Source organism: Excalfactoria chinensis, chromosome 2, assembly GCF_039878825.1.
Source record: "Excalfactoria chinensis isolate bCotChi1 chromosome 2, bCotChi1.hap2, whole genome shotgun sequence".
Taxonomy (NCBI): Eukaryota; Metazoa; Chordata; class Aves; order Galliformes; family Phasianidae; genus Excalfactoria; species Excalfactoria chinensis.
In genome coordinates this window covers 96,449,882-96,467,523 of record NC_092826.1, presented here as the reverse complement: position 1 = coordinate 96,467,523, position 17,642 = coordinate 96,449,882, and the positions used below count along the sequence as shown (strand labels likewise).

Below are 17,642 nucleotides of genomic sequence, written 5' to 3'. Positions count from 1 at the left end.
ATAGAATACTTAGGCTTCACATATATTCCTTTATTTACAATATTTTTTTCCAGCATGTTTAATATTTGGATGCAGGGCTGAGGACAGCAAAAGAAACACTACCCTCATTGCTATGCTTTCAGAGCTGAGACCAGCTCTGATTTATTTTTTTTCTCTGAAGAAAGATATTATTGGCAAGGGCACATTAGCTTCTGTCCTACACTCAAAAGAACTTCTGGTGCTGTGTTCTGGAGAAAGAAATAAAGGGAAAAGAAAGCACACAAAGCATGCAAGCTACTCAAATGCTTTTGGGCTCAGACGCTTCAAACATCAGATCTGAATCTTCTGAAAACCCAGACTTTGTGCTTTATATTGCATTGGCTCTGACACACAAGTACAGTTCATAAAGAAATTTCCATTTCAATTATTTTAGCACACAATATCGCATAATGCCACTAACTAAGCTCCTATTTAAACACCAAAAAAAAAAAAAAAAAAAAAAAAAAGGAACAAAAACAAAGCAAAACAAAAAAGCCCCAAAAGCCCTCTACTTTCTGTGGAAAATGCCAATGCTTCATTACAAAGCTTCTGGCAGGGAGCTAAAATCTTGTTTTTTCATTGAAACTTGGGACTGTCAAGTTTATGGTGTTCTAGTCATGACTGGGATTGAAGTTTAGGCAGTGTGGGAGTAGGGCTTCCTGGAAGAAACTTAGACATTCAGGCAACATCTATCACCAGGGTTAGAGAACATTTTTAAGGTTCCGGGGTTAGTAAACTTTTTTAAGGTTCCATCTTTCATATTTAAGCACCTACAGTGGAAGATGAGGGCTTAAGTCGTGCTGTGATTCCCACCTCATGTTGCTCTCAAGCATTTCTGCACCTTTCCTTCAGATTGATTGCCAAACATGTTATGTTAGTTTGGCACCTGGTCAAAATTAACTTCTGACAGGTTAAAGGCAGAATAAGTAAATCACTGTCATGTCTCAAAGCATTACTTTTTCCTTCCTGTTTCCTACACCTATATTGATAGTCACTTAATTATTCTGGCTATGCCACTTCTCAGCCTAAGAAGGTGAGTTATATAACAAGATTCAGACTCACACAGTCCTGAAAACCAAATTTTCTGGGTATCACTTTTCTCTCCTCCACAATCCCGTGCATTTATCTCTTGTCATTAAATAGGAAAAAAAAGAAAAATATTCATTAGCATTCTAAGAGTTGATAGAACCCAAAGGGCTTTGACTAGTCTTTCTATATGGCTGCTTTCTTAAATCCCTGCATGTCCCAGATGGAGAACAGCAGTCACAGGCAGGCTTGGAAACTTGCTCTCTTAACAACATTTAAAACTTCCAGGGAAGAAAAGAAGTCGTCAGTGGTAGGATACAGTGGAAAGAGCCAGGAGAATTTAGGAAGCCTGATAATTGAGACAGGATCTGGCAATCACAATCAACAGCAAATCAAACAAACTACAATTTACACCTTCTACAACAGACATTAAAAATGAATACAGTCATTGGCTACAGCACAAATAAATAATAAATAAATATGCTGCTCAAAGTGATATTAATATTGTATTTGGGGATATCGGCGAAGGGATATTTTATGAGGGATATATGATGCCGTATATGTAACACTGTATTGTCTCCAATCCTAGTTTATTTTTTTCATCTTATAAATCAAAAAAAAAGAGGAAAGAGGTAGGTTTTATTCAGTTAATTAAACTCTTGTGTAAATTCATTTAGCACAATTGTACATACTAAAACCTCTTGTCTCCGGACACAGAGGGATGTGTGCAAGCTTAAAATCATTAGCTTTTGTTATCTGATAACAACCCCCAAGCTTGTGACATCCAAATTGATTTAAACTGAAAGGGTGACAAACTCTCATCCTTTCCCTCATTGTAACACCAGGCAGAAGAGACTTGGACTCTTCATAAAATGTTTGGCAAACAAAGGCCCTGTTAATTGACGAGCTATTGCTTTTAATGCTTCCTACCACAACTTGTGGGAATCTCTTAGACCCAAATCAATTTTGCACACAAGCGTTCCCACGAGATGCCACACACATACCCCCATTTGAAGCCTCTTACAAGAAGTGCTGTAGCAGGCTTGCATAAAATCTTTGCACAATCTTCTGAAACCACATGCAACCCTTTCATCCCCTGCTGGCCAGAAGGTTTTTTGTTTATTTGCTTATTCTAACCAGGTTCTTTGTTTTCTGCTGTCTTAATGCCATGCTTTCCCTAAATGATAGTTTCTTGCCTTTGCAAGGAGTGAGTTATAGCAGAGATGTTTGCAGACTTCATTACAGCCCCATGCCAATAAAAAATAGTCCCCTCATCAGAGACTGCTTGTTAACAGCTCTTCGTTATTGTTAAAGGTCTGTGTACTCAATTCTTCTTTGTCAATAGGAACAATCAATCTCAGCCTGTTAATTAGGTAAAGTTTAACAAGACAGGGAACAGACACCTGACAGTGTAAGCTCTCTGCTCCTTTGCTCTTGAGAACTATAGCAACCTCCTCTCAATGTGTAAGCTTCTTTTATCATCATTTTAAAGTGGTCAGTTTTCTTTCTCTTTATATGCCTTAGTAATGCTACACACACCCTGCAGTATGCATTCATATCATTTGAATGATAAGTCCTGTACTCTTTTCTCTGTACTGCAACATTAGTATTTCATGCAGGGCACAGTCATGAGGAGATGTTAACCGGCATTTATTTAGGTTCCTCAGATACTTAGGAAGTTTAAAGTCTTTCGTATCTTCTAGTATCCCTTAATTCATTAATTATTACAATACCATGTTGTGTCATCAAACTGCAAAGACAGTTTTTGTCTAAACAAGTCATGCCTGAGGAAATTAGAGGGCTTTTTTCCCCACAATTCCTCAGTCTTCCTACTCTTCATTTGGAAAATATCCCCCTAGAAACACAGTGGACATTGATCATAGATGACATCTCTAAGTAAGATGAACTAAGATGAACTAAGTAATGTGACCTATGTGAAATGATGGAGGAAAGGGAGAACAGCTGGAAGCAAAGTCAAAGCAGCACGGAACTTGCTGAAGTGTGGAAGGTGCATTTGAACTGATCCCTGATGAGCAGGAGCGGCAAACAATGACATTGAGGGAGGAAGGGATATGAGAAAGACATGAAGAAAGATGTGATATTTCCTAGGCCTATTGTCCTTAAAGAGTCACCTGGACCTTTAGGAAGCTGCTCATTACCTCTGCTCTCTTGGAAATAAGACTTAATTGGGTGTGGGCTCTTGCAGCACAGAAAGAGTGATTCAACTCACACCAAAATTAAAAGTGTGACAAGGGAACAGTACAGGAACAGACTTAGCTGGGAGCATACATGAATTAGGTGAGCTAGAAAGATCTCCAGGTGGAAGAGGTGCAGGATGATGTTCAGATATCCAGAGAGAGAGGAAATTTGACTGTGGAGATTCAAAGTGCCTATGAAAACAATTCATGTATACTGAATAATTACACTGAATTGTGAACATTTGCATTGATAGTTTAGAGTGCAGAAAAACTGAAAGTTTCAGAAAAACTGTTCTCAATTTCATTTTTAAATTTATGTCATGACTGTTATTTAATCTATTTTTAAGTTTTTATCAAACATGGTTTCTCAGAAAATTTTCAGATGTTTTGAGATAAATTGAGAAAAGATTTTAAATGGTTATAAGCTCATTCACTGAGGAAATAAAATAAAATAAAATACTCAGTGTTTTCCAGCCAATATTTAAAGAAATTGCCAAAAGTTTGGACAGTTTCCTTGTTTTATCACCTAGTTGTTTCCAAAGTTGATGGGATTTAATATTTCAGACATGGTGCATGTAGTGTATCATCCTCCAAGGATGGAGATACATTTTTCTAAGTCTGAAGATAATAAGATAAAGAACAAATAGCTGGACAGTGCTATCTGTCTGTGTCACATTATTTTTCTTGTTGAAGTTCAATGCATAACCATGTCCATACCCTTTTACACCTACCTGCACAGCCATACTTGTACACCTAGCTGGAAAGTTATATTCTTATTAGGCTAGAAAACCAATCCTTCAGGACTGCAAAAAGTCTGGAAATGCAGGGGGGGCGGGTGGTCTTTCAGAGAAACACTGAACATCTCTCCATATCCCATTTCTGAATGCTTACTGCTCTCCACTTTCATCCACATATAAGTCAAGTACTTCTTAACATCACTAACTTTGAGCAAATAAACACTATTCTTACAAAAAAAAAACAAAAACAAAAACCTACTCCACTTTTTCCTCCTGACTAAAATTCAGTCTCTATCTCATAGACTTCAAAGTGGGGCAGACAGCATCTGCTGTAATTTGGAGCTGCATCAAAGCATGTCAAGTACATGGAAATTCAGAAAGATGGGCATTTGGCACTGCATTGAGAATGGATATTTTAATTTGGACTCAACTTGTACTGCCAGCCTTCACTGCCATACACATAATTATGCACTCCTCGTGTTTAATTACAAGATTTCCTGTAGACTGGAGTTGTTGTGGGAACATACTTCAGCAGCTCCCAATATTTGTTAAAGTAAATCTTTTAATGCAGTATCAGGGTGCTCCATCACTGATCTGACTGCAGGGGTGGAATCCATCCCAGCTATCTTCAGTCATCTAAGGGGCTATGGGAGCCACAAAGGCTCCCCCTATAGTTACTAGAGAAAGATAGGCATCTGTAAGGGTAATCCATCCTACCTCTCTCTCTATTAACTGAAGAGGAGCCCAGATAAGTAGTTCAGACAAGACACATTTTTTTTCTACGTCTGGAACTAGACAAGAATTCCACCCTCAATGTTCAAAATACTAGCATGTGTAGTTTCTCCTTATTTATTGCCATTGCAACGTCTGTTACTCATTGATTTAGGAACAGATTTCTTGGTGTGATTTCCTTTTCTTTGTGCAAAACTTTCATTATGCAGTTTTTTGCACTCTAACACTCAGGAACATAAACAACAAGACATTTCCTGCACAGACCCACAAGTACACCTGCAGACCAGCAGTGGTGTGCACATTGAGTCCCACTGCGCATCAAGGAGCCCTTGATGTATGCACGAACATGGAGCTGAGGCCACTTTTAAATTCAGTTCACCAAACCCCTGTGCTCTGCTTTCATCCCTTTAAGTTTCACTTGCTTTGCAACATTTCAGGAGAGCAGCCGTGAAGACAGCCCCATAATATGCATCCCTGCTGGACAGATGGACAGCACAACCTATCCCATTTCCAATCCAGCTGGTAATACACGCATCCCTCAGCCATTCCAGCAATGCCATAATCTGGCCTGCAATTGTTCCCCAAATGCAACAACCCACAGCTCGCAGCTGGGGCTTCAGGGGAAGATCAGCCCTCAGCAGAGATGTCTCCATAGCACAGCATGCTCTCAGCATGGCAGCCCCTTGTATGACTGCATGCCTCACATGCTTGAACACACAGCGCCCATGGTCTGGGTAACGGCAGTGTGTGACTGTGCCTGTGGTCAGAGCAGCTAGTTATGAGTTTGGATACTGCCATTAAGAGATATGCTTCCCCATGGTTACCACTCTCATTCAAGGTCATTTTCCTGCCGACCCTCCCCTCCTCCCTCCTTCTCTGGCTCTCCCTCCTGTCCTCTTGATATTATTTTTTATTTTTGCAAATGTTCTACATCAAAAGAGAAAATGAAAACATTTAAGATAATCATAGTCTGACTATTTCAATGCAGGCTGTAAGAAAGGAAACATGTAAGCCAAGTGCTCTCACCGTGCAAACAGAAACACACTCTCAGACTCATAAAAGTAGTATCTGTGAAATAACACTTGATTAAAGAAGCCAGTCCTTCACGTAAGTAGGTGCTTATGGCAGGGAAAATATCCAAGCTCTCTCTAGACCACTCTGCTGGCCTATCAAGAAAAGCAGGACCAGGCTAGACAGATGAATTATTGAGAGACAGCTGGGTTTCAGCCGACATGAGAGGAGATCCCTATTATCCTGTCCACCTTTCTTACACAAATGCATCTCCCCAGAGAAACTGAGTCATTAAAAGCTGGCTCATTCACTCCTGACAGGCAATATGCATTGAGTGAGAGGTGATACATTTTCATTTTCAGCAAGAAATCTTAGTCACCCTAAGGAGTAGATCTCTCAGGAAAGTGGTAATGGTATACGGAGCCTTTCATCCCTGCGTCACCCCTGTGAGGGCAGCCTGGCTTGGTAGCAGCCCAAAAGTTATTAGCTAATGGTTGTTTCAGTGATCTACATGAAATGAGCCTGGTGAATTTGGTCTGGCTTTCAGAAGACAATAACAAAGACCACAAGTGGTGATAAACAGAAACTGCACTAACAAGTTGACATGGCAGGCAAGGATTGAAGGAAGCACATGTTGCATCCTTTATGGCCAGGGGCCTGTAAGGAGACAGAGATTCCCAATCCCTAATGCCCCGCTTTGTCTTGGTTTGCACAGAAAATGCACATTAAAAACAACAACAAAAAAACATCTTAACGACCACTTCACATTCCTTGGGAGCTCAATAGTGTCTAGTAGGCACTGCTTTCAGCTGAAAATACCACAGACTTGAAGGACCAAAGAGCCTTATGAAGACTGGGCTCTGCAATTCTGAATTTCTGGCACGTGTGGAGTGTTGAGCATATCATTTTGCAACTGTAAAATTTCCTTTTGTAAGTAATCACTCGTTGTAGTGGGTTTATTAAGTGTTGAGCAGCCCTATGTTTCTCTAGAAAAACAAATCACAGCCATCCCTCCTTGCTTTCTTCCTGTTTAATGCCTCCTTCAGATCCCAAGGACAGTGATGCCCTTTGTAGTCCAGAATAGTCCACTACTAAAAAAGTTAATTCCTAAGCAAACCCCAGAATTCATGCTCAAGTGAGTGTTTTGCACCATCACCATCCCAGAAATACCTTGACAACAATTTCTGTCACTTCCCCCATTACATTTCCACAATATATTCACTAAATACGACTGCAAATCATCACAGAAGAAATCTATTTTGGGGCAAGGAACTGCTTGCAATCTTTTAAATAATGCACAAGTTAAAGCACATCACACTCAAGCCTGTTCCCATCGTATCACAGGAGCAGATTGGTATCTGCATACCCAACAACTGCTTAGATAAGAGATTCACTGGAAACTCATTCCCAAAAGAATATGGATGCAAAGCAGGCACTAAGCAACTATTGCAGCCTGAGGATGCTTCAGTTAACTTGTTTCCAATTTAAATTATGTAAGAATTAACATGGGCCCATATTCTGCAGGAAATGGGCAAGAGGTACTACAGAAAGGAACTACAGAGAGAATTCAGGTATGGCATACACACAGACACTTATACAGTCTATAAGATTCAGCCTTAAAGCTGGGCATTTTATACAGATATCATTACCATCCCAAATCATCACACTACCTTTCTCAGAAGGGATCATTACATTTCTTGCTTGAGGCTTTAAACCTCTTACTATCAGTAGCTGATTTGTTTCCTTCTCTAATGTACCGGGGACTGGTTGCTGTCAAGGAAAGGCCCTCAGGTCTGACCCTGTATGCCTACATTTCTTTATCTTTTCTCCTCTGAGATATCCCACTCCCCCACTGTGCTCTTCCAGGCATAGCTGCTTTTGCTATTTAGGGTATAAAGGAAAGTTGATCGAGGAGATACTGGCACACTAACCACTGGGCAATATGCAGTATCCATCTAGTATTTAGGAAAAAGCAATGCACAGCCCCAGAAGACTAAAGCCTGTCTCCAGAGACTTCTTAACCACTCAGATCTGCCTTCCTCTCAGGAGCATCACCAAGGATGCCTCACCACTGCATCTGAATGACAAAGGGACCAGATGAGAATGCAGGGTGTTATGCCCTTCTGCTCAGGACAGCAGGCAGGCACCAGAGTCAGAGCCAGGGCTGTAGATTGCCACTGACAAGGGTGACAACATATTTTCATTATTACATTATTAAACCTGGGGAAAAAACAAACAAACAAACAAACAAAACCAAAAACCAACAAAAATAACGAACAACCCTGAGCTGCCCAAATCTTCTCCAGAGCAGTGATGGTTTAGTACACATTAATTCCACAGACTAGAAGGATTTTTTTTTCCTCCTCAAAACAGTCCAAGTTCTCTCCAGTCTCTTCCTTAAATGTGTGTGTATAAATATGTATTTCTGTTTTAATTCTATCATTCTTCTTTCTCCCCCCCTCCCCCCCTTTTTTTTTTAAACTTATTTTAATGATGCAGGAGAGCTGTGTCTGGTACTGAGAAAACTTGGTGACATTCCACTGGAAAGTAAAGCTCCCCAGTCTTGAATTTTCTACTGATAGCCAGCCCATCACTTGCAACAAAGGCAGCGATTTGAGCTTTGCATTTTACTGGTCTCACAGATCATGCCAGTGAAGTCAAAGTTATCTAACCCAGCTATACAGCATTATCTTTTAACTTAATGGAAGTGAAAGAGAAGCCTGTGCTCATTACCCAAAGGATGCAATTATTACTTCCTCTCGATATTGTTGTTAGTCAAGGATGAAATCCAGGATATGACCTTTTCATTAAGCGTCAAGTCAAAATTCACCTGGGACAGCCTAGGGAGGCTACCCTCATCCTTTCACTCAGTAATTCAGAGCAAAAGCCCTTGTTGCAGAAAGGAATCCTTGCAAAGGATCAGCATTTACTAGAGGTTTCCATAAACTGATCAATAGATGAAACCCAAAAAGCCTTTTCTCTCCTGCATGTTCCCACTACAAAAAAACATCACTAATTTTCTGCATTAACTCACACCCAGTACCATGCTCTATCTGCACACAGTGTGTGGTCATGAAAAAGATGATAAACTGTGAATATGAGTGATACAATGTATTAGCACAGGATAAAAAATCTTCAACAGATATCTTAATTCCAAGAGAAGAGTAGCATTGAATTCCTTATATTGTTTTGGTTATTTTGACAATAATAACATGCCTTCCAAAGTTCATACAGGGAGATACAGTGCCAAAAGGCAAATACTTACAACACAAGAGCACTTGGTGCATTTATTTCCTTCAGGCCTAAATTCTTCTCCTTCATTGTAATGTCTCCCTTCAAATATACAACCTGGAAAACAGTATTTGAAGAAGTTTAGCTCAGAATAGCAAACTGCAACATACCCTTTCACAGGACAATATGAAAAGTAAATCATACATCCACACCTGTACAAATGACTCCAGAAGCCTTTACAAAGGCCTTGAGAATCCCAAAATATCTCTTTGGAGGAAGCATTCTTCTACAGCAGACAAACCTGTACCAATGATGCTGTGTCTAAATGAGGTCTTCCATTTAAAAGCAGCTTTTCATAAATTGTTTACTTTCACGTTAGACAGTGGCAGATATTGAAAAAAATTGAAGTGTAATAAATCCATTATATCACAACAGGAGCAGCACTTGCCTATAAAATTTCTGTTTGAATCAAATTAGCAATAAAACCGGGTTAATTTGCCACTGCTTCACAAAGGCAATGCATTCACATTATCTTTCAAAAAAACAGTCTTTCTTTTAGGATTACTCTTATATTTCCTCTCCAATCAAAATTCCTATCATCAGCCAGGGGAAAAAACAGCTGACTGATTCTCTAAAAAATGATGTAAAGACATGCAGCTATTGCCAGAGGCTACATGTTCTCCACTAAAAATATTAAGCATTCTCTTGTGTCATGTAGCTTATTACATGAGCCAGTGGCCCTTATTTTGGTACAAGTGAAGTTTAAAGGCAGAGTTAGAGTAACTCCCAGGTAATACTTGTTACCATTACAAACACAGTTGCACGCATAAAACATGCATTCTCCCCACAAAATATCTCACCTGGACACACAGGGCAACACATCCCCACAACTTTGGATGGGTTTTTGCAATGAACAACACACTGTACCTCCGACTCTATTATCACTCCCTCCTGCAAAAGAAGAGATCACACATGTTCGTTGTTATTGTTGTGGTTGCTTTAAGAAGCTAAAATCCACAATTATTAACAGTACAATTACAGCAGGGCAAATGCTGTGGAGAGCTGGGTGTCAAAGGCCCTTTTCTTTCTGTGCCTGCTGCTTGGTATCAGGATGCAGGTTAATCCACAGCCAAAAGATTCACTTGAGTGTCTCTGACTCCAGATGCAGGATTTGCCTTAAAATGCATCAGGGAAGAAAGGAAGCACCATTTTAGAAGAAAGAATCCTGCTTTATCAGGCATCCTTAGCCTTAGCAATTTGCCATGCAGCTTTGGTGGAACCAGACACAAGTATTCTCCCCCTCTCCCCTCAGAGGAAAAAGACTTAGCAGATAAAAGCATCTTGTTTTGTAGAGGTGAGATGCTTGTCTTTGATGCTTCTCCTGATAAGTATTAGTAAATTAACATTTCCTGTACTTCTTGTTCAAGTCAAAGCCCTTTTCAACAAAACTGGGTGTGAGGATCTGGCCTGTGCATAAAAAGTTGCTATGTTTTTTTTGCTGCTTGCAGCTTTGCATTTGGAGGTAAGAGAAACCTGGTAGTTTTTTTGTTGTTTTTGTTTTGTTTTGTTTTTTTAAACCTGTGGACCTAGGGTAAACAGGGTTACTTGGTTGTGCATTTAGGTACTGAAACAGGCCATAAAGAATTGTGTAGTGGTCAGAGTATCTTAATCCCATCTTTGAGTTCTTTTCATTAAGTGCAACAATACAAAATACTGCTACTTAATCTTTGTTCTTCTTGGTGTATCTGTCTTTAAACATATGTGTTGGTATCATAGAGTAGAAGCATCACAGAGAGAATAATTTCAAAACCCTATTCTCCTATTGGTGAAAGATGTTCACACTCAGTAATCTCTCTTGTTTCTAATAGCTGCAATTCTTGGTAGCTGCTTGAGTGCCACTACTAGAAATGGATCAAGTTATCAGCAAAAATCACAGAGCTACTCACAGGCAGAAACTAAAATTACACAATTACTTGTTCTGTGCCTGAAAACAGTCGGTCTCGCAAATGCTATGGTTGCACATAGACAAGCTACCAAAAGCATCAGTGTTAACAGGGCAGAAACCAAAGAAAAGATTTGACTGTGGGTTTCTCCTAAAGGGCATTCCAGGTATGTGAAGAACATACGCACAAAAGCACTGAATTACTAAAATAGTAATTTGTATTTCAGAAAATACCTCATGCACTAAGAGGAATTATTTCAAGGTCAAGACAGAAGGAAATGGCACAGTCAAGTACCACGTTTTCAGCATCATTTAAGTCTCAGAGTACTCAGCTCATGCACAACCTACAATTCTGGATGTCTGGTTATAGCAGGTCACTTCTGAATGGATTTCAGCTGCTTTAAATGCAAAATCCTTATTGCACCTTGAGTATAAAATATTTTGGGTTATTTGAACTGGATAAAAAAAAGGCTCTGAGTTTTATGGAAAAGTTCATGACTCACTTATTGTGGTACTTACAACATGCTTACCTGGCACTGGTATGTAATACAGGGATTGCTAGGGAGGTGCCATCTCATAGAGCTGTTGTATGTCTTTCCTCCAAAACTGCAGTCTGGAGGGAGAGACAGAAGCACATGTCAGTCCAGCTGAATGCATCAATTCCCTGGAAGACTGCTGCTGAGGATCATCAAGTAGCATCCTTAATGTGCCCCGTCCTATGCCCCAGGCTACTAGAAGAGGCAGAGCTGAGAGCTGACAAACAGAATTGAGCCATGATTGTGCAACAGCCTCCTGGATGTCTGCTCCTAGTGCACGACTGGACAGGCTGCTTACAAACTGTGACCATTCAAAACAAACCAAAATCAGCAACATTTTGCCTAAAAATACGTGTTGCTGGTAATTCAGTGGCCTGTTCATGAGCAACCTGTATTCTCCCCCCACACCAGAAGAGAGACAATGAAAGAAGAGCCAAAAATGTCAGTTGTCCAGTCTGTCCCCATCCATTACCAAATCCCCCAGGAGAGCTCTTCAGGCAGTGCAGCTTAGAATGGACTCATTGACATGGGCAGCACTCCCCCTTCTTTTTGCCTTTCCACTTTCGTGACATGAGATCAACACCCATGTAAACTAAAAGCCATCAGGCTCTCCATGTGGGTGGTGAGTAGGAACATTCTGGAGCCCCACAGGGTTTAGCTTTGTATGACTTTTTGTGTTACGCTACAACTTCACTAACGGCAAAGAGGTTGGTTCACCCACAGGCAGGTTCTGTGCATGTTTTTTTTTTTAATGCAAAATGAAGTTTCGTTAAAGCCTTTTGGAAAAAAAAATAATTCTCATTTTTGACTATGTGATCTTACTGTTTTCCTTCTCATTCTTTTCACCGTTCTCTGGTATTTTGCAAAAGAGAAAAAAAAAAAGAGAAAGAGAGAAAAAAAGAATAAAATAAAACAGCAGACATTAAGCAGAAATAAAGTATTTAAGAAAAAAGTTTGTTTAACACTGTAAAATTGCACCAATTACAAATTAATTATTTAGAGTGACAAAACGATTCTGATCAAACGCCCATTTTCCTGTTACTGCTGCAAGGGTTTTTTCCTAGTTTATTTTACCAAAAACAGGCTTGATCAAAGAGCCCAAGAAACGAACAGACGTCTCGACTGGACTGTGACAGTCCAGACACAGAATCATCAAATACAAAGATAAGATCAGTCAAACGATGCCATGGAGTCGTATACCTACCCATACTTCAGCAAATATTCTACCAATCATTGTTTGATGTGCAGGGTGCCCTGTCCTGAATTGCTTTGGGCTACACTTTGTACCCTTCTAAAAACAAAGACAAGTTATCAGTCCTACACCAGTAGATCTTCTACCCCAGTGTGCAAGAAAACTTTAGGGTAACAGCTCTGAATGGCTGAGGAGCTTAAAATATCAACAAAATCATTTTGTATCCAAGCCAAAATTGAAAGGAAGCCTGGTGTATGAAGATTATTTACAAACTCATTGACTACCTCCAGTTAAGATCTTAAACCAAAGAAGACTTGTACGGCAGTACTTGCATAATTCAGAAGGTCTTCTATGCTAACTAAAGATCAAAATAAGATAATTCTGCAGTTGATTTGGCAATCTCACCAGCTTAAGCTGAAACCAGTATGATTTTAAAAGAGTTTATCATCAGTCTTAAGAGCTGGCTGTGGTAACTCAATCCTTTACAAATACTAAATAACAGCCTCAAATCTCACCTTTTTCCCCCAACAGCAAAGTGCCTACAAAGTGATTCTGAATGATCGAGTGTTTATATTCTCAACATATTAATAAAGCTCTGTTTGAGAACTTATCCTTGGAAGTCAATGTCAAATGAGGAACTTGAAGCCCTATACATTTTAAAGTCCCATTCTGAAAAATATCATCTTTGTAAAAAACAAACAAACAAAAAAAAAACCCACAACCATGATTTGTAAAACATTTTGTCATTATTCTACTGCCCAGCACAAATCCTGACAAAAGCAAAGCATTTTAGCAGCCTCTATTTGCATAAAACAGGCCATACTGGGACTCCAAGTGCACGCTTGCCCACTAAGCACTCAAATTGGAACAAGTTGTGTTGCTGAACATCCATGCACGTGTTTTACCATATACGTCTGGACTCTTCAGCGCCATGCAGAGCCACAGCCCAGCTTGGAACCTACTTTTGACTGTAAAATAACTCACATATTTGCTCACCACTCATGTTTTTTAGTATGAAGTCTTTTCTCTGTAGGAAACCTTGGGCTAATCTGTACTGTGCAGACGTGCTCATTAAACTGAAATTTTCAGTTTAAGCATTAGCCCGTCCAGAATCACAAAATCAGGGCTGCATCTGAACCCAAGAAGAACAAGCAATTGTCTCTGCAGAAAGCAGTAAGGTGAAAACCAAGCTCCCACAACCTGTCAGTCATATACTCTGGTGACACAAGAGGTTTGTTGTCAGCACTTGTTGACAGCACAACAAATGTCTCTATGGCAGGGAGAACCTGCAGGTAGCAAAAGTAAAATTTCCGAAGGGAAACAAGAATGGAGAAGTCTTAAGAGGAGTTAGAGGTGTGGAGACTGCTCCCAAACATAGGCACAGGCCAGAAGGTTGAATGAAAAATTCAGAGCAGTGTCACGTAAGCACCAAACTTATGCCCACTATCCCTTCTTCAAAATGGAAAGAAAGAAAACAAAGCCTACATATCAACCAGTTTTTGCGATCCTCACTTTCAGCATACAAATCTCTCATTTGACATCTGAAAACATACCCGGACTTTCCTAAGCCACTTAATGACTGCATGGAAGCCTATGAAACTCGTTCAAATTCAGCTAGGTGAAACTTTTCTGCCCTAATGTGCCAACTTGATTTAACCATCCTTGCTCACCCACAGTTAAAGGTCCACCACCATATTTGGTTGGTAAAGCAGCAGTCACTGGATGATTCATGTCCAGAGACCTCAGTGGAGGTGCTGATGCCTATTTCTACAACAGAGTATGTCCTAACATACTTCAAGTTCCTAAAAGCCATTTTAATTCCCTTTGGAAATATTATTACATTAAGTTACTGTCTCCATCCGCCATTTGAAAGGAAGAGTGGTAGAAAATAATAAATCAAGAATGATCAGAGCCTAGCACAATCACTTGAATACTAAGCACTTACTCCAGACTAAATGCACATGTAAAAACATTGGAAGAAAGAACTAGAGAGGTTTTCAAGAGAGGAACCCCAAGAGAAGAGATTCTAGTCAGTCCACTGTGAACTGGTAATTTTATTCTTGTGACTTACAACCCACCAGTAAAACCTTTAGGATTCCACATACAAGAGGACATTAAATATCACTGGTCTGTATAAATTTAATGGAGCTAATGTGATTCATGTGAGTCAAGAAGTGTGACCTAATTCTTTAGTCTTTCCTGCTTCTTCCTTTAGGAACAGCTGGTGTTTTATTAATGTAATATATTAACTTTAAGCTACTTGTAGGTTTTGTTCCTATTACCACCTTCAATCCAAACAGCTCAGATAAGTCCTAAATAAACATGCAAGCTGAAGGTTGCTTATCTGAACCAAACCAACCCACCAAACACTTCAAAGTTGTTCAATTGTGATATATGCAGTGAAAACTGCTAATTACCTTACAGTGACTTAATAAAGGCAAAATGATCTTCAAGACTTGATTCATTCCTGTGTAATAAATTACCAAAAAAAAAAAAAAATAGCTCTAACTCTAATTCTAAAGCTTAATCTCTTCTAATTTATGAATTTATCTGTTCTGGTTCAATGTTGTACACACCTTCTTTGAGCATCCTCATTTCAAACATTAGAAACCAATCTTTGGCTGATATAATTTGAAGGAAAGCAGTTTAATTCCAAAATAAGCACTCAGCCAGATTTGCAGTGAAGCAACAAAAGATGCAAATTACAGCAGATTTCATTAATGGCATCTGGGCAAGCTGACAATCAGGAAGCCATTTATCATTCCAGATTCTTCAACATTTTTAAATGACCCTTCTTTCTTCCCTAGACACCCAAGCAGTATCATGAAAAGAGGGAAACTGACTAAAGAAGACAATTTAGTAGTGCTAAAACTCAACCCGTGTCCTTAGAAGTTCATCAAAAACCAGTTTTTATTACACTATTTGATACTGCCTAATAAGATTCCAGAAGATAATTCTGCTTATTTTAGGCTAATGAGAATTTTATAGACAAGTCATTTCCGTATTCTTGCAAGACAAAATGATAAAGCATAATAGATTGGCTCCCCATTCCTCATTTCTTCAGCATTTTTCTTCTTGCTTTCCCTCCACTTTATATTTGAAAAAGTAACCTCTCTATTGACATGGAAAATAAACATCAGGAAAAAGAAAACAGCCAGAAGACATGTTTTATTTAGTTTTTGATAAATTAATCCTCAGGGAGGATCCAGGCATGCTAACACTAAATACCAGTTCTAGCCAGGCAAAAAAAAAGGAGGAAAAAAAAAAAAAAAAAGAAGAAAAAGAAAAAAAGAAATCAAGATAAAAAACAACTTGTACACTGTGTAGTATTATATCTGTTGGCAAAAATATGAGAAGTCTGAATCACATATACACTTACTAGAAATATATTTTCACATGTCTTAACAATGGTAAAGCCGCTGACAGCTACTAGAAAATAGAACTTCATATTGGGTAATCCTGGTTTTCTTTCATCAACACAGAAGTAGAAAAATATATACAAAATCTCCCAAGCTTATTAAGTCATTCTCTAAACAGTGAAAATCCAACTCTTTCCCCTCTAACTGTGTACAATCAAACCTATTTGCAGCTGAGCCACTGCAATCATCATGACCAAGAGATATGAGATTCAGGGGCCATACAAGGGGAATTCAACACAGTGGAGTAAAATGGCCATGGGAGCGAGCTATGCTGGTACCACAGCGCTCACAAGCATATGATGCAATCCAGCTCATGTTCGCTGAACAAATAACAGCAGAAAGTAAGACACCACCCCCTCACACTGCTTTGGTTTTGCTCCCCACTAGAACTGAATTTTGCCTTTCCAAATGTCTCATGTTTCACCTATACATAGGGAGTGGGGGAAAGTCATTTTGTGGGGTCCATAAGAACCTTAAAATCTAAAATAGTGTATAGTTAGATCTACCACTGATTCCTGTACTGATATCTAATTTGCTAGCCAAAGCTGACAACTGGAGGACTGTGACCTCCTATGGCTGTGAGAAGTGTGAACAACGTCATCATTTATTCCTGATTTTCTCACACCAGCAAAATCATTCACATTTAGTACATCTTACAATTTCAAAGTTAAGTAGAAAATTCTTATTCCAGTCGTAGGTCTATTAAAGTGTTTATCATATTGTTCCAGAGCAATGTTACATGGGAAAGCAGCATTGGAAAGCCTCCAGTAGCCTTGAACTTTCTTGTGCTTTGCTGCACTGGACATGATGCTCACACACAAGGTACCAGTACATCTGTGTATCACCACAGACATTTCATACTATTTTCTTATACAAGAATTCTGAACAGGTTCCCTGTGATTGCTGAGGTCTGGGTATCCGGTGTTTGACTGCAGAAGTATTTATGATAACAAGACAACACAGTTCATTAAAAAAATTCTTACATAAATAGAGAATTAAAGTAATCAAGTGAACAAGAAAATCTAAAATTTAAGGCACTATGTTGAGGCAATAGTATATTACAGATACCAAAGGGATACGTAGTAAGACTTTCATAAGAAGAGTTAACTCAAAGAAAGTGATGATATAGAGACCTTTCCTTAGGCAAAGCCAGAAGTAACAAAAGCTGACGCCATAAGTGTCTATATACTATCCTTAGCAGCAACCTGTCACTGCAACAAAATCCCTGCCTTTACTTGACATACAAAGTTAACAACTAAATGAATGTTGAGGTTAACTTGAACCCTAGCATCAGAAACTGGCCTCCTGGCTCAGAACTGTAGCTCATTAGCACTGAGAGACAGAGAGGCAGTGAGAAAAGTCAGCCAAAGAGTCAGACTTGATAGGTAACCCAAACCATCCCTTCCCATATCCAAGTGCCAGGATTAGATTATTCAAATGAAAGTGAAAAGGTTTTTACTACGACAATATATGATTATCCTCCCACCCCATAACCTTCCATCCACCCATATCTCCAAGAGTTTGCCCTAAGGCATATAAGGATGGGCTGCGAGTAATAGTGCCCATAAATGCTCCCACACAAAGTTCCCCACCAAACTGG

General features: G+C 39.3%; 1 protein-coding gene across 2 annotated transcripts in view; it reads right to left on the bottom strand.

Moving 5' to 3' along the window:
* The window catches only part of BMPER (BMP binding endothelial regulator), a 145,873-nt gene that overhangs the window by 101,144 nt on the left and 27,087 nt on the right, over nt 1-17,642 (bottom strand). For both annotated transcript variants that reach the window (XM_072327292.1, XM_072327291.1), the window contains exons 4-6: nt 11,426-11,508; nt 9,814-9,904; nt 8,988-9,070 (exon numbers count right to left, since the gene is read on the bottom strand). In XM_072327292.1, coding sequence (XP_072183393.1) covers nt 8,988-9,070; nt 9,814-9,904; nt 11,426-11,508 — 257 coding nt within the window. The remainder of the gene's footprint in view (nt 1-8,987; nt 9,071-9,813; nt 9,905-11,425; nt 11,509-17,642) is intronic.